Source organism: Zonotrichia albicollis, chromosome Z, assembly GCF_047830755.1.
Source record: "Zonotrichia albicollis isolate bZonAlb1 chromosome Z, bZonAlb1.hap1, whole genome shotgun sequence".
Lineage (NCBI taxonomy): Eukaryota > Metazoa > Chordata > Aves > Passeriformes > Passerellidae > Zonotrichia > Zonotrichia albicollis.
Genome location: NC_133860.1, coordinates 43,294,114 through 43,319,540, shown reverse-complemented (window position 1 = coordinate 43,319,540; position 25,427 = coordinate 43,294,114). Strand labels below are relative to the sequence as shown.

Genomic DNA, 25,427 nt, shown 5'->3' with positions numbered 1-25,427 from the left:
CTGAAACAGAAGCCAGGCCCTCTGGCTTCAGACCTGCTCATTCTCTTGTGCTTGCTTGGGCAGATGCATCAGATCCTGAGTCCTCTTGGAGGAACAAGCAAGTGATTTGGCCATGGTTCATACTGTTAGGAGTGGTATAGTGCAGATTTTTAGAGGAGCTAAGTGGGTAAAAAGAGTGGTGAATTTGAGTATGATTTGAACAAGTTTTAGGTTCAAAATTTGATTTAAATAAATTTTAAAAGGCATCTTATTTGCATAAAAGTAAAATTATAATGTGTAGATATACCTATACGTGTTCATACATGTGTGTATATGAAATGTATCCTCAGCACAGGATTATCTTGTATTAAACTAAGAAAACCTCCTTGTTGTAATGCCTATATGAGAAAGAAGCAACCCTCTGTCACCCTCTTTATCTTAATTACTTTAGAGTGTGTTTAAGGAGTTGACTCGTTTGTGGAAAAACTGCAGTGAAATCAGTTCTACTAATTTTGGAAGTCTCTGTAACTGAGAGTTTGACTGCCCTGTGTAAGGACTGGAGCATGGATTTGCTGCTGGCCCTACTGTGAGCTGTCCTTGCCCATCTTCGGGTAGTGCTCTCAAGTTGGCCAAAACACTCATTACGTAGACATCCAGTGGGAGTTTGCCATTGACCTCAGCGGGGCCTGAAAGGCTTCCAGTGAGCACTGTGCATGAGATCTGATGGGGCTGGATTGCAGGCTAGGGAATGAGTGGACTGTTGGGAGTGCAATAAAAAGTAGAAGCGGGGTGAGATGAAGAAGGATGGAAATAATTTGGTGACAGCCAGAAATTTTTAAGTTTACCGAAGCTGTGTTTACTGGTTTATGTGAATGTAAAAATCAGCATATGTTCTAACCTGATTCATTTAACCATATTGCTGAATATCATAGTTTTCTTACCCTGAAATGTTTCAAACTGTTCTTAAAAAAAAAGATTGCTTGGCAGTGCTGTTAAATGGCAGTGGTTTTGGCAGGAAAAGCACACAGTGGGGGATAAGAAGAGAAATTCAAATAGTTGTCAGTGGGGGAGAGGGAAACAGCTAAAGAGGATTGAATGAAAAAGAAGGAATAGAAACAAGCAAACTCTGGCATTTCACTAGTAGCTGGATGTGCAAATCAGAGAGTACTTGTAAAAGTGAGAATGTGAGTGCTCTTTAAATGGGGGTACAAAGTCCCTCACTTCTGTTTCTCACTCCTTTTCCTATGTGGTTCTTGCTTTAGAGATCTTCACCAAAAAATCAATGTTGTCATGGAATGGTTTTCATTGGAAGGGACCTTTGAAGTGACTACTGGAAGGGCTCTCCTGTTCCTGCTCTCTGTGTTCTTCCTCAACGTCCCTTTCAAGCATGTTGTTCCTTATGGCACTTTCTCCCCAGAGTTTGGGAAGTGCCTTTGCAGAAGTGCTTTCAACGTTTGGTTGGGTCCTAAAAGGGCACCAACACTCCCTTCTCCCTGTTTTCTTCATCTTTGGATTGGGACCTGGCTGCCTTAGGCACCAGGTCTAGTAGTGAGTCTTGTAGTTTGGTTTTGAGAATTGTAGTTCAATTTTTGTTATGCAAAATGTTTCTCATCCTCCAGGATCTCTGAAGAGCCCCAGGGATATCAGTCCAGGGGGTGATGGGCCAATAAGAAGCCAAGAAGATGATGAGTTTTGGGTTTGCACCATTTAAGAATGGAAGGAGTAGGAGTAGGGCAAAACAGGATGCTAGACCTTACTTAAGGAGAGGCTGTGGGGAGATGCTCCAGTACTAGTCACACCTGCCCGTGTTCTTTCCCCTCTTTCTGTCTCCTTTGGAAATTGGTAGAGGTCTGTTTTATGTATACAAGAGAAAAAACTGCTAAACAAAACCCAAAACCAACCAGCCAAACCTCCCTCCCCACCCCAAAATGGACTTTTTTCCTTTTTATCATTTAAGGTAAATGTGCTGGAAACGCTGTGAGAAAACCAATATCTGTTGGGAAGAACGAATAAAAGAAATAAATGGAAAGCAACAAAAAAAGGATTTTTTTTTCCCTTTCAATGTTATGCATGTGTTTTATTGCCAGGAATTGTCATCCTTAGAATCAGCAACCCTGTATGTACATTTTGGGAAAAGTCTAGGAGGTGACAGCTGTATGCTGTATCTGCTGGGCATGTAACAGTGTGAGCAGAGCATGGGTTTTTAAACATTTTTAATTCCTTCCTGTTCTTCATAGCTGGTTGGGAAAGATAATGTTCACAGGGTCATTTGTAAAGCTGCAAAAGTTTCTCTTTCCCATTAAGAAAAAGTGACCCAAACACCCAGTTTTTCTTCCAAGGAAATAAAGCTTTCCCCCACATCTCCCTTAAACTTCAGGAAGGGATGATGATGACAATTTTTAAAAATAATTTCCATTATCTCCACGTTACATTGCCAAAAACTTAGTAGTGCCTGTCTTTTCTATTCTGTTTGCTCTGCCAGTGATGAAAAACTCCTGGAAGCCATGTTTTGCTAGAGATGAAATTACTGATGCCAAATTTTTGGCAGTTCACTGTGTTACCAGGCAGCTACAAAATATTTTTGGTAGAGTCTGCCCTTTGATTTTCATGATTCCACAGAAATTCCCTTTTAACCACAGATCAGTTTAAGGAACAGAACATAATTATCATAATGATCTTCTTTTCTGTATACCAGTGGGCCTGTACTGAAATATGCAGAAAAATCTGGTTTCAGTGTTGCTGTTTTGTTCTTTTCTTTGGTTAGATTTCCTCACCATGGTGGGTAAGAATTAAAAGTGGTTTTTTTTTTTTCTTTTAAGATAGAAAAAAGCATGGTCCTGCTGTCTGGAGTTCTACCTTTGTGCACTTTTTGTTATGTCTGTAAATTTTTTATATTTTGTTCTTACTGCAGTAATATATTTTGCTCCTTTTTTGTGTTTTTTTTTTTTTTTTTTTCCTTCTGGGGTTTTTAGGGCAGAATGTTTGCATTTGGAAGTGTTTGGAGTCAAGTGTGCCTGTTTTGACATTGGAACTACAGGAAATAATTTTATGGTTACTAATAGGTAAGAGTGAAAGTTAGTGTGTTAAGTGTTGCCTGTTGGAGACAGTTACAGGAGTTCTCTGATTCAGGCTGTGCAGATCTTTTCTGTTTGCAGTTCTTTTTATGTTCTTCTGGCAGCTTTCCATCCTATCTTTGCTTTATGTATGCTTTGAGAGAGGTGGAGTGATCCAGAATAACATTTCTAGTCCAGGACCTGCAGACTTCCGCTTCAGTTTCTCTCCTTAACAGATTTCTCACAAGACTTTGGGCATGTCACTTATCTTTTCTCTGCAACTCATTTTTTCCTGAAAGTAAGAGGACTATAGAGAGCAAGCTGATAAAAAGGCACTGCAGTACTTGGATGATTGGAGATATGCAAATACTCAGATTGGTTGTGCCAAAGAAGTTCAGTGTGTGGTAAAGGAAGATTTAAAACCCCTAATTTTTAGTCAAAAGGTAGATGATTTGTAAGTTGCAGAGAGAAACATCAACTGAAGAAAATTGCACAGTTACCACTGCAGCTAATGATGGTGACAGCTGCACTCTGGCATTTTGGGCTGCAGCTGTGCTGCTTCTTCTTGCAAAATCTTTGCATGGTTCCTCACATTAGAGGCATACCTTGGGGTTAGTTTGTCACAGTACTGCCAGCACCACCAGCCTTTGAACAGCATTTCAACATGACAGTAACGTATTTCTGTAGATAAAAATATTCACATTTGTTTGGAGTGTCTATGAACAATGGTATATTGAAAACTGCAGAATAGTTAAGAGCTGCAGAAGATACAGAAAGTCACATTTTCCTGGGAAAATTTTCCACAGTTCAGGCTCACAGCCTGAACTGAGTTTAATTAAAAAGCTAGGGAGAAATCTGGAAGAAGCAGCATTAGGCATTGAAACAAGCTTGTTCTTGTTGCTTGGAGTTTCCCCCACTCTTGATTTTCTGAGGCAGTATAATTCAAGCTAACCTCAAAAGGAAGAAATAAAGGAAGAAAGAAAAATCAACACGCTACAAACATATGGTTTCTGGCTTCCCAGAACTTGTTCTATTCCTCTGCCTAAAATCCCAAACAAATTTGCTCAACAAAATAACCCTCCATAAAGGCGCTTTTAAAAAATGGATGTTTTAATTACCTTTTTTTCAGCCTGTCTTCTACCCAGTTTCACTTCATGCTAACATAAATGAGCAAGCTGGGATGTATCTAATGTCAAATTACTCTGTAAATGTGAAATATAACCCAAAAATATATTATGAAGTAAACAGTTGTAGCCTTGAGAGTGCACACAAGAAAACATTTCTCAGCTTTCTTCCTCCGCAAGAGGCAACCTTCCCTTGAAGTCTTCCCTGAAACACAGAAAATTTGATTTTTGATGAGGTGGGTGTTTGGTGAACTTTTTGGCATCACAGTCTGCCCGTGTGAGTGTAGACTCAATACCCAAGTCACTGCCCCAGCTTCAGTAGAAGCGAGGTCCAAGTCAAACTTCGGTTTGCTTTCACATGGCAAATGTGAGGCAATATGCATGCTCCCTGTTCCTGCTCTCACAGGCCTCCATGGAGCTGAAACAAGGAAGACTAATCCCTTAGTCCTCCTGCTTTTGCAAATAATCTCTTATTTTCATCAGGGAGCTTTTCATCAGGATACTGAACATAAAAGTGACGAGCTTTCTACCCACATTTGTTCTGTGTTTCCCAGCTAGTCTTTTGATCTGAATAGATACTGGACAAGGAGATCATTTAGGCAAATTATCTCTATATGTGCTGTGCTTACTGGTTGTTTCATGAGTCAGGGCATACTGACCCCTGCCATGTGAAAGTAGTGTTAATGAGCTTCTTATCCTTAATCAAGCTTGCTTGCTACCTACAGTGATATTGGTGTTTTATAAAAAGGATATAAAAAAGAAAATATCTGCCATCAGCCATGAACCAGACATCAGAAAGTTCTGGGTTGGAGGAATGCTGTGAAATCCTGGCAGCATGAGTGAACTGGGCAACACAAAGAGTTTGAGACAAAACCCAAGATTTTGTGTGTGCCCATGGCTTTTTGGAGCTATGTTGAGTCAGTACTAGGCACAGGTCATGTTCTTGCCTAAGTTTTGTAAAAATATTGGGCCTTTCTCTATCCCAGTCTGGCCAGTGTTTTCCAAGGATCTTGGAGTACTAGTACAGTTTGTGCAAAGCTGTTTTTTTTAAATTTGTGAAGGCACATTGCTTTTTAGTTTATCAAAGAAACAAGCCCAAAGTCCCATCACTTACAAACTGCTGCTTTTCAAAAGAGGTACCTATGGCTAAGACCCCTTTGTAGGAGAATGCATCATTCATTGAATATCACAAACATCATATTTTTATCATTTATAAAAGTGTTATTCTTATTATAGGTGTTCTAAGTGTAGTTGTCACCCTGCTTTCAAAGAAAGCAGTAAAAAAGTAGCCTCAACAATAATTTAGTAATTCACATTAAAATTAGAAATGTATCTGCTGGGGAATAGTAAGGAAGTTGATAGAAATTTAGATAGCATGGTCTTCTCTCAGTCTGGATGATTTGCTGCAACACAGTGATTCCATGTGCCTTGTCTGGGAATGATAAAAAGATGTCACTACCTTTGGAAGTGGATATATAACTGCCTTTGGAAGTAAATGCAATTAAGTACAAATACTTCTGGACTGGCAGTCCAGCTTAAAGCAATCCAGAAAGCAGTGTGCACAAATTGTCTTTGCTTTTCCTGCAGCCTGCCATGATTGCAGAGTGTTTCAGTGAACTTGCTGTGTCTTAGAACAGTGCTTTTGGAGATGGATAGGATGCTCTCAGCAGAGTGTCTGTGAAGGCAGCACCTGCTCTGTATTCTTTCCAGGCTAGTGTCCAAAAATTGTTCAAATAAGTAAATGAAAACTTGACCCAATTTCTAGTGCTGTACTGTTATCTTATGCTTTTCCTTATTATTTCTGTTATCTGTCTACACAAGATCTACAGAAGATCTACTTGTTACAGTAAGAGGTCCCAAATGGGTATGAGTTTTATCTTCAGCTGTTTGAATGGAAGAGTGATGAACAGAGCATGAGGGGGACATGTGAGCAGGAGGTTTATGGGCTGGCCATCAGGGCCATTTAATCTCATGTCAGAATGTGTCTGGCTTTGATACCTAAGTCACCCAGGACTGTGCTTTTTCTGGGAGTGCAAATTCTGCTGCTTTAAACTTGTAGTAGGAGGAGCAGAGTCTGTGATGATGAGTGGCTACGATCCTTCACCCTGTTGAAACCTGTGGCTTCATCAGGGTTGAAAGCATGGAAAACAGGCATATACCCCATTGATGTGTATAAATTATGAAAGGGTGGGTCAAGAGACTCTTCTCAGTGATGACAGGCAATAGGACTAGAGGCAGTGAGCAGAAACTGATGCACAGGAAGTTCTACCTGAATTTGAGGAAGGACTTCTTTACTGTGTGGTTGGCTGTGCACTGAACAGATTGCCCAGAGGGTGTGGAGTCTCCTTCACTGCGGATACTCAAGAACCGTCTGTGCTCAGTCCTGTGCCATGTGCTCTGGCATGACTCTGCCTGAGCAGGGAGATTGGACCAGCTGACCATTGTGGTCCCTCCCATCCTGGGGTTCTGTGATGCTGTTTGCAAGGAAAGCATGCAGTGCAAGAAATTCTGTGTTCTTCCTTCCCCTGCCCTTCCCAGCTCTGATCCCCTCTGGGTGATGCAGTGTGGGTGGGCTGCCACAGGGCGCTGGAGAGGGAGAAGGAGATGGAATCCACCAAATACTGCCATGACATTGGGTAGTGGTGACAGAGTGGACAGAGACTGCCTGTATGGAAATAAAATGCCTGAATCTCCCATCAGAAACTTAGCAATAAGGAGCATCATAAAGAATAGATGAATGAGGTTATCAACTAAGATCTCAAGGATCTGGACTTAGTCCTTTTTTCTTTAGTGATTGGTTCATCAATGATTTGGGAAAGGGAGAGGGAGAGAATAGTGATGTGGTGAAGCTTTTCTAACTATTCATGTATAGACTTCCATAAGAAAGACTCTGGTTTTTACTAGAGAAGAGAAATGGTAAAACTCTTGTCTGTGACAAGCCATCTTTCGAGACATATGAAGATGTTGGCAGCCACAGTCTGCATAGCCATTGTGTCATTGTTGTGGGCTAATAGTGTTACAGTTGGCAGTTGCTTGGTGCCTGGCATCTGGTTGGTAATGTTTTCATTTAGTTGCCTTTTTGCTGAGTCTTTTTAAGTCTAATGTAGGGTAAAGCAGATAGTTTGTGTAGGTGCATTGTCTGATCCTCTCTGTGGGAAGATATGCTCTAATTAGTAAGAACAATGGAGTGAAGAAGGTAGGGAAGCGATGTGTGCCTGTGGATCACAGAGACCAGTGGTGGAGATCACCTAACCCTTTCTACTCCATTTTATTTGTCAGATGCTTTGATGTACTTTGGGAAAGGATTGCAGGCTCCACTGGGCCTAGGACAGAATCAAGCTGGGGGAAATAAATTTCATTGCTGATACCAGAGGAGACTATTCCCAGAGCAAAGTGAACAGGGTAGTTTTGGCAGAGCTTTTGTTTAGGTGGCTCTCATTCTACCTGTGTCCAAAAGTGACCCCCTCCTGCTCTGTTTGTGGTTGTTATCCACATTTTCCATCCTGTATATGTCTCTTCTCCATCTGGGAAGGGGGTGGTGGCTCAGGGTTGTCCCCTTCTGCTCTGCCTGAGAGAGAGAACTGCCAGCTGTGGTTTAGCAGTGTGTGGGGACAGGCAGCCCACCCACTTGGTACCATAGTGCTGTTCACTGCATGTGCAGGGAGGCAACAGTGCTCTTGCACGGAGTCTGCGGATGTGGTGACATTCCTTTCCTTCCTTCCGTCTTGCCGTGAACCACAGGAATGGTATGACAATAGACAATACACTGTACTATCTCTGAAAAACATTTAGATTTTATGAATGTATTTAGGTAAACAATGGTTGAAAGAATTTAAGGCATTACATTATTTATCAAAAGTGTTAGCTCTAGATAATACACATAAACCCTCATAGTTGTTCTTTATCTTCCCATCTGTATCTTGGTATATATTATGAAAAATATTTTGTCAGTGGAAAGAGAGGTTAATATTTTCCAGCTAAAAGCACCTTTTATCTCATAAGCGGTCAGATCTCTTCAGTAGCTGCCTGCAAATGCCACTGCTTTGGAAGGAAGGAGTGGCAGGTGAAAAGTGGGTTGGATCACCCTACAAAGTGCAAGAAACAAAGTATTTTTAGTCAAAGACTGTACGGCAAAGCCCTTCTTTGTGGCAAAGAACAGTATGACATCTTTCATGGTTGCATAAAGGAGTTTTACAAATAAGAAAAAAGAAGCCTTTCACAAGGCCCAAACAGAGCAAGTAATGTGAGTGATATTCTATTAACCCTTCAAAAGTGGGGGTTAAGGTTGACAATTTATCTTCAGAGTGGCATTGACAAATTCTCGTGCAAGATCCTATTCAGAAGAGGTTGCAGTGTACAGGTGAAAAGCCTAAGAACTTGGACAAAAAAGAGATGATAAACAGCAGGAGTGCATGTTCAGGGTTTTATCACTGCTGAAATTTAGTTGTGAGAATTATGTAATAGAGCTGCTGTTGAAAAATTATTTAACAATCTTAATTACTTGTTTTTGTTAGAATGTTAAATGAACGCGGCTTGTTTAAGGAAGGTAGGGCAGGCAATAACTGAGCAGTCAGTGCAAACATTTCTGCAGTGTACAGAGGTCATTCAGGAAAGTAAATGTCTAGGCATGTAAAATATTTTAATGCCATTAAATACATTGGCTGCATTTCCTCATGGTGAGTGTTTTGTTCAGCTCTAGTCACTCCTCCCTAAACTGAACAGAAGTCTAGAAAGGCCAATGAGAGTGAGTTCTTTTAGCTGAATCTGTAAGTGAAAAAGCCAGATTTGCAGAAAATATTCACAAAGAAAGGTATCACAGAAGTAAGCAAATTTTACCATTTCTTGTAAAACAGAACAAAAGAATAATTGATGAAATTGAAAGGTGAGAAATTTTACAACAGCTCTCTACAATTAAACTGCCCTTTGTCCATGGAACACTGCCATTTGTGCATGTCTGAAACAAAAACTTTTATTCTGGTTGGCATTAAATATATCCAATGAGCCAGACAGCACACTTGTGTAGGGAAAGTTACTGTGTAGAGGGGAAATCTTCTTTGTTGGAGCAGTTGAGAAGGCTTTCCTTGATATGTTCTGTGCTCTCCATTTCTCAAACTGTGGCCATGGTGGGAGGCAGGCGAGTGCCCTGGGTGGTGTGCAGGTGGGAAGGGCTACGTCAGTGCCTGCGTTCCTGTATGCCCAGGGGAGTTATCAGTGCAATTTGAACCTGACATTCCAGGGAGTGGAGATATTTTGAAGTGGATGCTTAAAGCATGGATTTATATCCTCCCTGTATTTTCCATTGTCTGTTGTAATTCCCTGGGGCTGTTAATTATACATATAAATCAAACAAAGTCTCTGAGAGTGTCTAATATTTAAAGTGAAAGTCTAAGGCTTCCAGTGTCTGGGGTGAATTATTCTTTTCAGGCCTAACAAAGCTGGCAGAACTTCAGTTAAGGGAAGGACAGAACAATGATGTGTTTCAACTGTGTTTTATGTAATTTGTGCACTTTATGAAGGGCTTGTATAATTATTTTATCCCTGAAAATATGATGGATATTTTTCTAATGGGTTTTGAATTAAATTTGCATTTGAATTGCATTATTTCCTTCAACAAATACATTGTTATCTCTGACTGAAATGTGGATCAAAGAATCACTTGAAACATAATACAGGAGTAGCGCTGCCGACCCTAGCAGACTGAAAAATAATTGAAGTGAAGTAAGGAATGTTAACAAGCTCAAATGTCATCATCTTCCAAAACCTGACATTTAAGCTGATCCACATTCCCTCTCCTCCTTTATGTGGAATACAAAACCACATACATTGTGGGGTAACTAAAAGAAATGTTTGCTGGAGTTGGTTAAGAAACAGTGGTCATGTTATTTTTGTATTAGCTCTTGTATAGCCACATATAAGCCTGTTTGAAAAAAATGTAGTTTGTGTAGCGTAAAGATGTTGGGGGAAGGGATAATGAGTTCCTACTGAATACTAATTGCCTGTGAGTTGTTCGGGGAGACTGTATAAGAATGGAAGATTTGTTGTAAATTAGTCACTAGCTGTATTGTGCATTGCAGTGAGGTTAGACCAGAGCTGTAAAGGTGCCAGCTCTACAAAATCCTGATGATTCACTGTCTAACTTGGTGATTGTGTGAAGGAGAAATTAGTGTGCAGACTAAATATTATTGGAAAAAATGCTCCTCTAACGACAGTGTAATCTTTCTTCACGACACTTAAGTTTAAAGATATTTGAGCTAGAAAGATGGGAGTGACAGATTTTGAGTGAGTTATCACTGCTTTTCCAGCTGCAACATCCCAAGGTCTGCCAAAATTATAAACGCTGAGAGGAGGGGTATTGCTCTGGAGTGATATAGAGCCCAGCAGATTGATTAGTCCTCATAACTTGGTGTTCATCTTTGGCTACCTTAGTTCCAGCATTTTGCTTCACCTTAATTTGAGATCTTCTAACCCCCACTTTTAACATGGAAACAAAGCTTTGCAATAGTTTATTTGCTTTTGAGAAGTATTTTCTCATTCCTTACTTGGCTTCTATTGTTTTCATTTGCATCAAAATGGAAAGGTGAGTTAATGATTCATTGGCACACAGTGACCTTTCAAATAGTTCTGGACCACGATGCAGAAGCTCAGCTCAAAGCTCTCATACTTCAACCTTCTTGCTTCTGCTTTAATATTTGCAGCCCGATCTGTCTACATGCCTAGACGCCTGAAGAGAGCAAACATTTACAGCTTCTCCCTCCCCTGTGTTTAGTGGGCAATTCGATCCTTCTTTGTCCATTCGTTTATTCCACATTACTCTTAGGCTTGACTTGCTGTTGAGAACAACAAAGTGCAACTTTGGGAATCTGCTCTCTGTTTATTTAGCACAAAAATGGACTCAGACTCTGATTCACCTTTTAATTACTCTTGGCCTTCCTTACCTAAAATGAGGATTCGAAGAAGGGCATCCAAACCAGGTAGAAAAAGCTATCTTCTTTTAAATGACTCTTGCTTTACAGCTCTGACTCCTTTTCATTTTCTGCTTCTGTGAAGGTGGCTCTATAAACTGCTTGTGTGAGGTAGATTTTTTTCCTATCAAAAGTCCATCTCGCTGTTTTTAATGCCTTTTTAGATAATGGAGTTGCAATTGTTTAAGAAAAAAGAAAGTATTTTTTCTCCAGATTATGTACTGTTCTTTACGATTGTTTTTATTTCTTTTCTCTCTTAAAGCTTTTTTTTCACTTCTTGATGTATGTGTAGCTCTAACTGAACAATTCTGACACCCTGGAGCTGCACGGGATGGCAGCAGCTGAAAAAGTTCTGCTGGTTGCCGTTATTTTCACTTAGGGAGAATTTGGCAATTCAATTATGCCTTAACAGCAAACAGGTTTTTGGGTTTTTTAAAATAATTATGAGAAAAAGCAGACCAGAATGAAGAGAAAAATGAAATGGGTCAGTTACTGTCTTTGCACAGTTAGACATTATCCTTCTTTGTGGAGAAATCTTTGGGAGGTAGGGATTATAAATGCTGTCAGTACGGGAAAGGGGGGTTTTAAGGAGGCTCAAAGACACTGACTGGTAAGTTTATGTAAGGAAAAGCTATGATTGGAAGTTTTAATGAGGAAAGAAAAATTTTTACTACATTTAAAAGGAAAAGAATGAAGAAAAGAATGGCACAAATATTATTTATGCTTCCTTTCTTAGAATTGGGAGGGTTTTTGTGTTTCAGAAAGGGAAAAAAACAAATCAGAGAAGTAAGATGCATCAATGTCATTAAATACAGTAAGCTAAGAGACTCATTTTTACACAGACTGAGACTTTGACCTAGCTTAGAGTGGAAAATGTGTACAGAATTCATGTTTTAATGTGCAAGGCACTTCCTCAACTTTTTCCTTCTTTTCATGATGAAATCCAGTATTTCCCAGCTGCACAGGAGTTTCTGCTGTGTGTATGAATGCACATGCAATTTGCAGAGATGAAATGAGTTGCAAGTTGCAGAGTATGTGTTTACTCCATCTCAAAAGAGGGCTTGTTTTATCTGTAAATGCTGTAGCTGTGCGCTTAACCGTCATTCACCTTTGTTTAGACAGATCTTTTTAAAATACTTGACCAGTTGTAAAGCACTGGATACAGATGTGGTGTTTGTGTGTTACAGTATTGCACCTTATTTTCCACCCCTGCTAATAGTATACCAACACAGTATATACACTGCTGACCTTATATGTGGGGTTGTTGGAGCAAGAAGGTGCTTTTGGGTACCTGCGCATATTTCAGTGGCAAAGTTCAAGGGTTTGTTTGTGCTTGGCTGATTGAAATTCTGTGTGTTGATGTGGTGGGAGAAGTGCCTTTGCAAGGGGAGAGCAGGCTCATGATCTAAGCACGTGATCTGTGTTTTTTTCTGTAAGTGTTTGAACGTGACCAGTTGATCCTGGCGCATAGGTGTGGGGCACCTAGCTTATGCCTGCATTTCATTCCTGCAGGGCTTCAGGTCTCAGTGAACAAGAGACTTGCAGTGCTTGGCAGGAAACAGTGCAGGGTCCTTCCAGACACTCCACAAATCATGAAATCTGTTCTGGGTGCTCCAGCTGTTCTGGACCATGGCATTTCAACTGCCACTCTTCCTCTCTGGAACATCAGGCTGTTGGTATCCTGACCTAGGGTTGCTCCTCTTGGGAGGCCGGGGAGCTGCACAGACTGTCCTGCTCTTCGGAATGGACAGTCAAATTTATCACACATCACTTCCCATCATGTACATCAGTGTTTTCAAGTTTTAAGGCCCAAAATTTCATCTCTGCTCAGGAACCTTCAGACTGTGTGTTCAGCCCCTGCCCTTCCCCTGAACTCCTGGAGTCTGTCAGGAGCCAAGTGCAGACTTATCTCCTTTGGGACATGCATTGCAGATTGCCCCCTCCTGCTGAAGTTGCTGGGCATGGAATATTTAAAGGGTAATTAGGCTATACAGAGAATGTGAACATGACTCTGTCTTAGTGATTGGACTGGGGAGAGGATCTAGGATTTTCTCCTTGTTGCAAGACACAAAAGGTATTTATTTTGTTATTTTATGTGAAATTGTCACCAGGCATATTCCTTGCACTGCACAGTCCTACCTGCTCAGAGACAGTGACTCTCTCAGGCTTTTTGTGAGCTTTAAAAACCTTCAGTGGTGCTGAGAGTATCTGTCTCTGATAAGTCTGTCCTACCGCACTGGGAGGTGGGAGTTACACACTGAGTTTGCTCATGCAGAGGTGTGAAGTGAAACCAAACATCCCATATAATGGGAAAGTTTGTTGGGTTTTTTGTATACTGTTCTATAAAATGAGACACAAATTTATTTCTGTTTGCATATTCATTTGTGTAGTAGGTAAGGTGCCTTCTTCAGGGAGGGAGTCAAGACTGTGAATCTCATGTTGAAAACAGCCACATTTAGGTGAGCCCACATTTAGATGAGCAAGACCAAAAGTCAGATTGACAAGTGATTTTATTCTTAGTGGCTACTTTGGGATTACGCCTTGAACATGTTGGCATTATTTTCCAGCATCTATATGCCTGATCCTCCTTGTTTAGTATACAGGTAACACAGTGCTTTAGTTTCCACTTTGTAGATTTAAGACAGTTAAATGTTCATCCATGAAAATAGCACTTCAAAGCCTACCTCATTTTTCCTCCATGTAGGCTTATTCTCAAGTACTTGCTTAATTTTGCTGTCAGAAGAAGTTGTGCTGTCTGAATGAAGGCCTAAGAAACCTCAATTAAGAGTGCAGCTCTCCCCCTGAAACTGATTGTATGGCTCATTCTGTAGATGTGCATGTTACTTCAGGTGGAACTCTGCTAGGAACTTCTTTTTAAAAATTCAGGTGACCTGTTTTTAGAGCAGTAGTTCTGCAGTCCTACATGACCCATGCACTTAGCTGTCTGTATTTTTCCCTGACTTCCAATTATACATTAACCCCTGCTCAGATTGCTGGGGGTAAATGTGATGAGCTGTCGGAAAACTGTTCATGGTATTTAGAGAAGGGAATTTGTAATTTCTTTCCTGGCTCTTGGCTTGGTCATGTTGATGTATTTAAATGCTCTTTTACTGTGTGTTCTCCCATGAAACAAGTTAAGTTTTGATTTTTGTGAAAAAAAAAATCAGTGTTGTGTTCTTGCCATTTTCTGACACAGGCCATTCAAGGCTATATGTTTTCTTTCACCAACATAAACCATGTTTTTAATTACTGCTATGATGATCTTTAAAGTTACAGTATTTGTATAAACGTTGCGGCTGGCAGAATACACAGAATTTGCTGTGTAACTCTACAATACTAGAGAAGATGTAGAGAAGAGAAATTGTGCTTAGTTAGTCTTTGATCAAGGTCTTTTATTTTACCCATGTTTGGAGATTATTCTTTCCAGCATGACATCTAAATAACACGTACATCTATCTTGACTGTTCATCAGGCAGATGGCAGAGAGCCACAGGGTCTTCTAAAGAAGGCATGTCTTTATTCTTTTTCTGTGATCACAGAGTAGAGCCAGAGGGTGTTCAGTTCTGGCAGAAGGATTAGCTTGTTGAGCTGTGCTTGCTAGGTTGTTTCGGTAGCAAAGGTAATTCTTCTCTGTTCTATTCAGGTAATTCTTACTGTAGTAAGCATCTTGAAATCCATTTCCAATACCTTACAGAACCTAAACCCTTCTGGGGACACCTTTGCCAGTTTGCTTTGGTAGTCCTGTCTTTTCGCAAATGATGCTGAAGTTTTGCATCTGCAATGTGAATAACCTCATTGAATGCTCAGGGAAGATTTCTGAGGCATTTTATTTGAAAATGGATTTTGTTGATATGCTTCATATTTCAGGCAAGTTCAGCCTTGCTGCATATTACTGCTGGTGCCCAGTACACTGAGCTGTTACCTGCTGCCATGTTAACCTGGAGGGAAAGGTGTGCTGATGGTCCTGTAAGATCAAGAGCACTTGTAGCCAGTAAGGCAGGCTGGAGGCAGTTAGTGAAGCTGTAGGAATGCAGTGTGTGATTTGGACATTTGCAATGATTTTGTCACTTTTTAAACTATGTGGGTCTTTCCAGTAGAAATAAGTTACTAGCACAGTCAATGTGTAATTAATATTGCTCTCCCCCACATTCAGCAAGGCTTTAAACTTCTCATGTTACAAAGTTAGTTTGATGTTGTCATTTCTTCACATGTTTGAAATTGAGGGGGCGAGGGGGCAGAGTGGGAGTAAAGAGGTACAGTGGGGTCATACTGCCATTGCACTCAACGATCTTGAAGAACTTTTCCAACATACATACTTCTATCATTCTATGAAGCCTGAAATAATTTGTTACCATTTAAAATCCCAATGAATATTAATTTAGTCATCTCACATTTAACCACAGGCTAACTGGGGCATCTCCAGGAAAACATATGATATTTAATGTGGCTAATTAATAAGGGTTTACAGACTGAAGATACTGCAGGTAGCATTTTGTGCTATAGCTTGTACTTGCAGCATCTTTCTCCAGAATTTGTTACTTAGGTTTTCACTCTTGTACAGAATTTTAAAATAATGTAACATACTATTAGAAGGGGGATGGCTTTCTGGCTTGGGATGTTGCAGTCCACTAAGTGACTGTGAAGACCAAATGTGACATCCCACCCTGAAGGGGAAGAGATCACCCAAAATGCTCATAGATGGTCAAAATGAATGGCAAAAGTCAGAGAGCCCATAAAAGCTTACAAAATTTTAGTAGTAAATTACAATGTGGCATGGAAGGTGTTATAAGGTAGTTCCTGGTGTCATTCTGTGTAAGCACACAGCAGTGGGTTTTTGGTAAAGAGGTGGGTTGAAAAGGGAGATCGCAGTCCTGGCTTCAATGTCAGTCCAGGTAGTGGGCTGTCCAGAGTCCTGGGGCTCATGTACAGCCCAGGTTTAGACAAGTATGCTTATTTATATAATTTTATTCACACCCAGGAGCTGAGTTTCTGGCTTTCTATACAAATGAGTTATCATGCACAGTCCATTTTTCTAGATCTTTCTTGACCTGGGTAAGAGGGCTTTGGCAGTCTTGGGATGTCTTGACCTTTCTCCTACAGTCCATGCCTACTTCTTTACCTCTTTCCTGCACTTGAGCTGTATTGTGTTGTGCTTATCTCCAGGATCCAGAAGAAGGATATTTGTCTCAGAAAAGTGCTGCCCTACCTCTTGAGCCACATCCTGTTCCTTCTCACAGCATGTCATTATGGACAATCCTTGGCTGGCTCCACAGCTGTCTGTCTGCTGGTGTTTGAGACATACACATCAGCCCCCTTATCTTTGAGGTTTCTGCACCCAGCAGTAGGGACTATTGCCGAAATCAAGAAACTGACTTCTTAGGGTGGCATTTACGCTGTGGTGTGGGAATCCCTTAATGCCTGGGCTGTTTTTCGGGGTATGTGTTGAACCTTTGCCAGCCCAACACTGGAGGTGTACACCACCCTTGCCTGTTGTACCCCATGGGCTTATATATGAGAGGGAGTGCAGGCTGGAGGCGGCATTAAGCATACAAGAAGCGATGGAGGCTCTGACACTTTTGCCTCATTGTTGGTTTAAGACCAACCCTTGGAAAGCTTTATATGCCACAAGAAAGTACTGTCAATTTTGCCAAATCACATTTCCTTATGATGTGAGCTGCCAGAGTTTGATGAGCTGCTGTAGAAAACAATGCTTTTATATTATTTATAAACAAAGGCTTTGGGATCTTGTCAGACACAAGGAAATGGTTTGCAGCTTTAGCAGTTCTCAATATGAGAGTCACTAAAATCATGTTAAAATTCTTGCATTGATGGAGAAACAAAATGAGATGCGTAAGGATGTTTTAATGGTATGAGATCCCACAAGGCCTGCCAGGACTTGAAACCAAAAATTCATATTGTGCCATTTCTAAATGGGAATTGCCATCTTTCTCTAAGTATAGAAGTTACTGTTCTTAGGCTTTATGAGATAGAATCTTAAAATTAAATAAAAGCTGTGGTGTATCATTGCAGATTTGGCAGTGGTCTGGGTCTTTTTTTTTTTTCAAAGCAACAAATGCACCAGATCTTAATAAGTGTGGTTTCTAATCCAATTCTATTTTTTTTATTATGAATTTTCTTGCAATCTGATTCCTATAAGCATCTTGGATGGGCTTTGAGCAACCTGATCTAATGAAAGATGTCCCTGGGCATGCCTAGGGGGTTGGATTAGATAAACTTTAAACTTCTCTTTCAACCCAAACCATGCTATATGGCTCTGTGACCTTCCAAAAGCAGTTACATTGCTATATTAATATAGTGTGAGGAAGGTCTTTAGTGGTATCTTTTCCTTTACACCTCAGTAGAAAATAAATTTCTGATGCAGCATAAAAAATATTTTAAAAATAATATTCAATAAAAGACAAACTCAAATTAAATTTATTGAGTTGTTTGATTTTGGATATTTTACTGTGTGGATTAGTTTCCTCTATCACATCATTCTTATGCTAGTGTGCCTCCATTCACTTCCAATGGCAATGCTTGCCTTACAGCGTTTTAGGGAAAACGGTATTATGAACTGTATTTTTTTAGCCCAGTTTCACACAGTCTATAGCAGCCTGGTTTTGTGCTTTGTTAAATTTTACTTGTTTTACATTCGGAAGATAACCCAGCTCAAATGCTGGACCCTTCATTCTTATAGCCAGTTTTAAGAGAAATGGGCCTGCAGGACAAGATTTCTCCTGCTCAAAGGCATAAAATACACAGCCTGTCCAGCTTTTTTTAATATTTATTGTCATGAGCACACTTTCAAAAACTAAACTCTGGATTTCTGTTAATGATTTCTGGTAAAACTGTTCAAAAGCAGATTAGATGCAGTATTCATCCTAAACATCCTCTTAATGGATCAAGTCTTGCTTGATTGCTGTCACTCTGTAAAGGCAGTATTAGTGGTATTTTATTTATATCTCTTTTGCAATTTTATTGTGTTTTTCTAAATTTTGTTTTTTTGTTTGTTTGGTTGGTTTTGTTTTAAGAACATGAATTTGATTCTTTGGTCTAAGATTAATATTTATGTGGTTGCCAGTAGGTAGAATACTTTAGGAGAATCATTATTTGATTGCAGTTGAACAGTATTTCATTTATTTAATGTATCAAGTGTCAGGCATTTAATGTATAGGCAGAATCATGCATAATTCTTCCCAGCCCATAAATCTTGTCCTGTATTCTTCTGCAACCACAAATCTCTGCAAAGTTCTACTTAGGTGTAAAATAGTAGCTTTTGCTAGCCAATACACAGGAACATTTATTTTTTATTTATGTGAATGATTCTGTGGTACCCTTGAGAATCTTGACAGCTGTAAGCTTCCTGGAACATATAGCATATGTTGGGCAGTTATGAAATGAGCACATTTTGCTGTGGTAGCACAAATATTACTCAAATTGTAATGCTAAGATTTGGTTCTTAATGCTTAACTTTGCATTTTTTATGGTAGTACATATACATGAGAAGGAAATGGTTTGAGATTTAATGGAAAATTTCCCATACTTTTTATTTTCCAGAGCACAGACACTCTACCCTTGATGTTCTTAGGAAATTGAAGTCTGCCCCTACTTTCTTTGCTGCAACCAGACTTTCTCCCATGCTGAGTGGAAGTGATGAAGTATATGCAAACTGCATGGTAGTAGACCAAGTAAGCTTATATTTGAACTTCTGGCTAATTTTTCTTCATTTTTGGTTAATTTAGTTGCATAATAGTAGGATCTTCTGGATCTGTCAGCAGTGCTGCCAATTAATAAAATTTTAATTTAAAACCAGTAATATTTTACTCTTCTCTGCTATATTTTGTAACCTTTGTATGAGGTCTCTTTTAACAGATTCAGTCAATTATAGGAATTAATCTCCCTAGACTGCAGGAAGAACTCTTAAGGCAGGCTGTCTCTTCTGTGTGTTTGTGAGCTAAAAAACATGTGCTTCTTAACAGTATTACTTGTTTGTGTGCATTTCAGATTTCTGAATTCTGTGTACATTCACAGTACAGATGAATTTGCTGGATAATTTCAGAAGTTAATTATAAGCTCACAGTGAGGCCTACAGGCTCAACAAAAACAAGACATTGGTGAAAAGGTGAAGCTGGTGTCCTAAAGCTGTCATGGAACATTCTGATATTGGAGGTCCTCACTAGAATTCCCATTTCTGATTTGTCACCAACACTGGAGATGACCTAAAGTGACATTTTACATCGCTGTGTTGCACCTGGAATCTTTCTTTCATGTTGCACTCAGATACCATAATTTAAAATGTGGGCATGAGTCTGACTAGTCACAACTTGTGTGTGGTGGCTTGGTCTAGCTAAAGAGATGCCAGATTCTGGTGGTGCGTAGCTATTTTTCAGTGATGCTTTAAGATATTTATTTATTTCTAACCTGCTTTGAGCTCTCCCTTGCCTGAATATTGGAATATAGGAGTAAGAAATTATCAGATAATGTTAGAAGTCTAAGATGTTGCAAGTGTGATTTTTCCCCCCTTTTTTGCCTCCTGCCCACCCGTACCCCATTGCCTGAAACACTTCACCCAGTGCATTCACTGCAGATCCAGTTCATGTGACAGCTGAGATGGAAGTTTGAGTCAGAGGCTTTTTTGTGTTCAAAATGCACAGAAGAGATGTAGTATGGATTACATATATATCTGTAGTATATCTATATATTTATCTATATAAACATATCTATATATCTGTAATATATATTACAGATGAATGTAAGAGATGAATGTATGCAATAATGACGCATAAGTGAGCATCTGTCAGGGGGCTATAAAGTGCAGTCTTTGAACCCTTGATTTGAACAATATCGAGGTTGGAAGGACAGAGCTGCATCTCAATTACAGATGGAGATGTTACCCTAGTGTATTGCTCAGGGGGCCTTCAGCTTGGGTTGCTAACCTTTGCTCGCTATGTGGCCACATTCTGCTTTTTAAAGTTACTGACTGGGGCCAAATTCTCCCTTAAGCACCACTCAGCAGGAGCCAGAGTGGCTGCTGGAGAAGATCCCTCTGGTGCTGAGGAGGAACATTGCCCAGACAGGATAACTTTTCAGGGGGAAACAGCTGCATAAGACCTGGGAAAAGCATTTTACCTTCGTGTGTGTCATGTGCACAGCGCAACAGAAGTATTTCCACACTTGCATGTGCTGTAGCTTTGAATGCAAATGTGGGCTGCTGTGAAAATGTCAGCAGTTCTTCCTGTCTTTTACTAAGAGAAGCATAATTAAGATGGGGTTGAAAGAACATCTCAAGAGGAACTCGAAAAGAGGAAGTAGCAATCAGAAACAGCAGGGCTTTAGAGACGCTTGCAGTCCTTCCTTTATTCTTGCCTTTATACAGGTGGTTTTTGGAGATTGAGTGTTTTAACTGGCAATGTGACTTTTCAGTATTATTCAGTATCTAATTACATGACTGTTGCCTCAAGCTAAAAGACTAACAGTGAACTGTATTTTAGTATCTTCTGCAGAGTCAACAGGGAATTATTTGTGACTAGAGTCCAAATCCTGATCCCTGTACCTGAGAAAATAGAATTTCCAAATCCATTCCTGTCTTTTTGCAAAAGGAGAGGTGCTTCAGGGCCCAAATTGCTTAATTGCAAAAATAAGAGTAATTTCCCTTCCTTCCCTGGAGAAACTGTGTTCCAGGTCATGTATATTTATCTCAAAGCTTAGGAAACTGGTGCTGAAAAATTAAAAGTGCATGATGTGTAGGCTGATTTTTCCAAATTAAATTGCACAATGTTTGAATTCTCTTCCATATGTCTCCCACTTGAATGTATTATGCATATTTTTTGCTCAGCTTAAGGATAGTTTTTAAATAAAATCTATAAATATTTGTATCAGTACATTTAATAAAATGTATAAATATGAATGATAAATTCAGAACACTTGGAAATACTAATTAATTGCTGCTCTAATTAGGAAAAAAAAAAGGAATGCAAAGTCCAGAATCCCTTAGTCATATAAATTGCCTTAAATTCATGTGGTGTATAAAGAAATAGGGAAAAAACCCACAAAACATATAGCCATAAATAAAATGGCAAACTTCTCAGGTCCTTGCTTCCTGACAATATGTCAACAATATGTTGTTGCCTCTTACCAGCACTCATTTTTTACCTGCAGGCTGGAGACTTAAAGCCTAACTACATTCATGGAGTTGGTGTCAGCAGTGAAATGTGTGTGAACTCTACCAACTCAGTCCCGATGGATACGAGCTCTTCGTCTCCCTCCCTTGAGGAGAATGATCAATTTATGTATCTCCCAAATGAAGAACGTCAAAGGCCAGTAAAGAGAGAAGAAAACACTTTATTAAGACATGGCATTTCATCTTCTCATCTGTATGTAGCAGATTCATATCTTCCATTCAAGACCCATGGATTTATTAAGGATCGGGGCCAACTTTATGCTGACATGAAAAGAAGAAGGTATGGAATTGACTTGATGGTATGGCCAGAATAAGGATTAATTATTACCACCTTTTGTTTGAAAAGGTGAAGCAGAATCTGAAGTGATAACTAGTATTATTGGAGTGAAATCTCTATTTTTCTTCACTAATATTTATTGTCCTAATAATCTATTTTCATAAAATAGCTGTGAAGACATTTTTAACACATAAAAATGCCTTCTTAGTAAATGTATCTTGAATGCAAATGGATACTTTTATACCTTTATTTCTTGTATGCAAATAGTCTTGACAAATAAAAAAAAGAATCAGCTCTTCACTGTCACTGCCATTGTGGCATTTTTGACAGGTAACAGAATTTCAGTGTGGTTTTCCTCAGTTATATGTTCCGTTAAGAAAATTATCCAAAATCTGTTGAACTCTCTGGGAATCTTTCAAGTCTTTAAATAGGCCTGTAGAAGGCCTCCTGATTCCATAGGTATTTATCTCAAAAGACACAGTGCAGAGTGTATCTGCTGTTAGGTTCAGACTGTTTTCCTCTCCATGGCTGGTACCCAAGGTTTGCTGCCATTTGTCTGAAGACCCTTCTCCAAACGGCTTCAGAAATGCAGAGAGCTTTGAAGATGGAACTATAATTTTGGTCATTAAACGTGGATTTTTAACAATTAATTTAAAATTAAACAATTTAACAATAAATTTTCTTGATGAAAAAGCTTTATTACTTCTCTGAATAGACAAGATTCCTTCTTATGCAGGAGGAAATCTGAGTCTTGCTCCCACCTTCTGGGGAGTATTAGGACTAGTTGGAAGTAGAGCATCAGATCTATGTAAAAGCAGCAAGGAAGAGAAGGGCCAGCCAATTATTATTTAAAATGGGCAATAGGATTTTCTCTACCTTAATTCTGAGTTTCTTATGCAACTATGAAGTGCCACTAGCAGGAATTTTTAACACAGATAATATAATAAATGTCAGGCAGAGTTTTTCTTTCACACTCTTTTTTTGGTGTTTGTTGTTGTTTGGGGTTTTTTTTTTGTTTGCTTTTTCTTGCTAGCTATAGGAATGTCATGTAGAATACTGTAATCTTCCTGTGCCTCTAGTCAGAACCATTTTTGTCCTATATATTTTTAAACAGTCCCACCCTTTTTAAGACCTTGGTTAGGTTCCTGTATGAGAACTGTATATAAATATATACACCTGTATAAGAGTGTATATAAATTTTCAGAGACATGTGATTTGCCTTAATATGTCATATGACATATGTAATTGATCCAAATATTAGGCATAAAATAAGACCAATAATATGTTATTCTGTTCTTAAACCAGCTTCTTATGTCAGAGAATTTCCCTAGAGAAGTTACCACAGTAAGTCATGGATACTTGTCTGTTGACACAGACATGTACTGCTTTTTCAATTTTAACATGTGACAGTAACTGATAATGCATTTATATAAGTTGCTTCTGATATGTCGTGTGGGCTGTTATTCTGAAACATTGCAAAATATTGTCCCCAGAATTGTAATAATGAAGCAGTTTCAGACAGTAGTGATAGATTTGTGCTTCAAAACAGTAGTGGTGTGTGAAGGAATTTTTGTGCTATTATCCGTGGTAGGAACTCTGGCTATTTAGAAATACCACACATAATTTAAAGTTTTATGTTGCAAGGCTGGAATGCTATTGCAAGCAGTCAACCATTCCTTTCACACTCTAATGAAGGGACCATGAACTTGCTCTTGCAGGTAACAGGCCTCATCCAGGAAAACTCTGATACTGCTGTGCAGCTTTAGTGCACTCTCCTGTTCAGGAACCTTTTCCAATAAAGTAGTCTCTATGTGTTTGACATATTGATTTAGCCAGAGATTTTTCAGTGTGCTTGTTGCTCTCTATGTTTTTTGACGTCTGTCTTTTGAACTGAACCTCATAAACTATCTCAAGACCCTCCTTAATCTCTTCTTCATGTTTTTCTCTTCCATCTTCTGTCATGAAGTCATAGATGTAGATAAAAATGTCTGTTAACAGCCATGTCATATCTTCCAAATACACACACGTACATAGTATCCATCTTTACTCATGTATACTAAAATCTGAGGTAGTTCTCTCTGTTCCCCTTACTGTCTCAGCTCTCCTTATCTTCTTTGATGTGAGACAGGTTTATGCCTGGAACAAAAAATTTTATTTTTCGGGAGATGCTGAGCATGTGTCTAAAACTCATGATCCAGAGGTGGCTGGCTATGGTGGGAGTGTGTGTGATCCTGGGTGATGCAGATACCTGCACTGTAGATCTGTGAGACTGCGTCAGAGGGTCCTGGACAGGGAAACTGACTGCCTTGACCAGGGGGCTGCGGACCTGAGGGACACCTCAGGGCATGGTTTACCTGACATAGTCATGGTGCTTTGGGCTGTCATTGGTCAGAGGATTCAGCCAGAACTTTGCTTATCGCATTAAGGTTGAAGTAAATTGCTGTGAGGAACTCAGGAAAGTTAAAGACTTTGTTGTCTTCTTCAGTTCAAGTCTTGATGACCTTGAAGTAGACAATGGAAGTGGAGGTGTGTCGGACAGATCCCATGTTCACTACCGTCCCCTCAGCTCTTCAGAGGCCATGGCTTCTAGCAGAGATGGATTGGACTTAACTACCAGTCTGCAGCCCAAGGTATTTGACCCTGTCTTGGTTTGAATTGTTTTCCTTTTAAGTAAATCACTGAAACTGTGCGAGAAACGTCTGAATCTGAAGGAGAAAGATGAATTCCCAGCTGGCAGTCCTAGTCTCTCCAGGGACCACTCACATTGAGTTGTGAAGCTGAAACTGGGTGTGGCTGAGCTGGGCACCTGCCATGGGAAGAAAGTGTCCATCAGAGATTTACCTCAGCTTTAAAAAACACACCATCTAACGGAAGTGTTTCAAAGAAAATGTTTCAGGTTCAGGGAATCAGCATTTTTTAACCAAAATATATTTAGCGAGAAAATGTTTAACCAGCTCTAGTTACGTGAGAGAGTAATGGTTTGTAAAGAGTAAAACTAGCCTGCCGCCTGTTTTACAACAATTTCTACACTCAGGGAAATTCAGTTGGGGTGTCCACTGATTGATGTAAATCTCTTTGTTTTGGTTTTCTGAAGTGTCCTATCTGCATTAATTTTCATTAGACCATGGTGTCATTTCTGAGGTCTTCAGACACATACATAGAGTTATTTCTTGTTTGCAGAGATTCTTTATGATTTTTTTAGATGCACTTTCTGCCACTGTAGAACTTTATCTCACCTTCAGCAAATGATTTCATGAAGGGAGAAAAAGAGTTCAGCAAAAAAATTAATTATGATAGGGCTACTTTAAAAACCAATAAGGTAAGCATTTTACAGGAGTTTTAGGAATAGTCTCTATTTAAGTGTAAATGACGTATCAAAAATTAGGGGATTTCCTTTCAGGTCTTATTGTTGAGATATTTGGTAAGTGGAAAATGTTTTCAAATATGATAATGATTAAAAAAGCAAAAAACAACATACAGAAGAGAAAAAGAGGTCAGCTCCTTTCTTTGGAAACTCTGACATCAGTAATTACTAAAGCATGGCCAAAGTCTCCATGAAATGTTGTTCAAGTATCAAAATAAGATCAGTGCCTTCCTGGTAAAAGGAGATAGCTTGGTCATCAGAAGTAATGGCCAGCAATACTGTGTGGATGTCACCGGTTACCAAATTGGAGAAGAATGCAAGCTTTCTTTTTTTCTCTTAGTCAAACTTGCACCCATAACTTATTTCCTGTAGCATACAAAAATTTGTCATGGTGAAAGTATGGCAGACTTCCTAGGAATTCACATGAAGTTGTCAAAAATTCAACTTGAAGCCAAGAAAATTCACTGGTCAGTTTTTCCTGATTTATT

The 25,427-nt window shown here is 39.4% G+C and overlaps 1 protein-coding gene across 11 annotated transcripts in view; it reads left to right on the top strand.

Annotated features, from left to right (window-relative positions):
* The window catches only part of ARHGEF28 (Rho guanine nucleotide exchange factor 28), a 128,588-nt gene that overhangs the window by 55,526 nt on the left and 47,635 nt on the right, over positions 1-25,427 (top strand). For 9 of the 11 annotated variants that reach the window (XM_074533318.1, XM_074533317.1, XM_026794338.2 and 6 more), the window contains 3 exons: positions 18,676-18,806; positions 21,277-21,578; positions 24,061-24,205. In XM_074533318.1, the coding sequence (XP_074389419.1) occupies positions 18,676-18,806; positions 21,277-21,578; positions 24,061-24,205 (578 nt within the window). Of the gene's footprint in view, positions 1-10,776; positions 11,128-18,675; positions 18,807-21,276; positions 21,579-24,060; positions 24,206-25,427 lie in introns of those variants that run through there. The other 2 variants (XM_074533319.1, XM_074533325.1) reach the window with 2 other exon arrangements.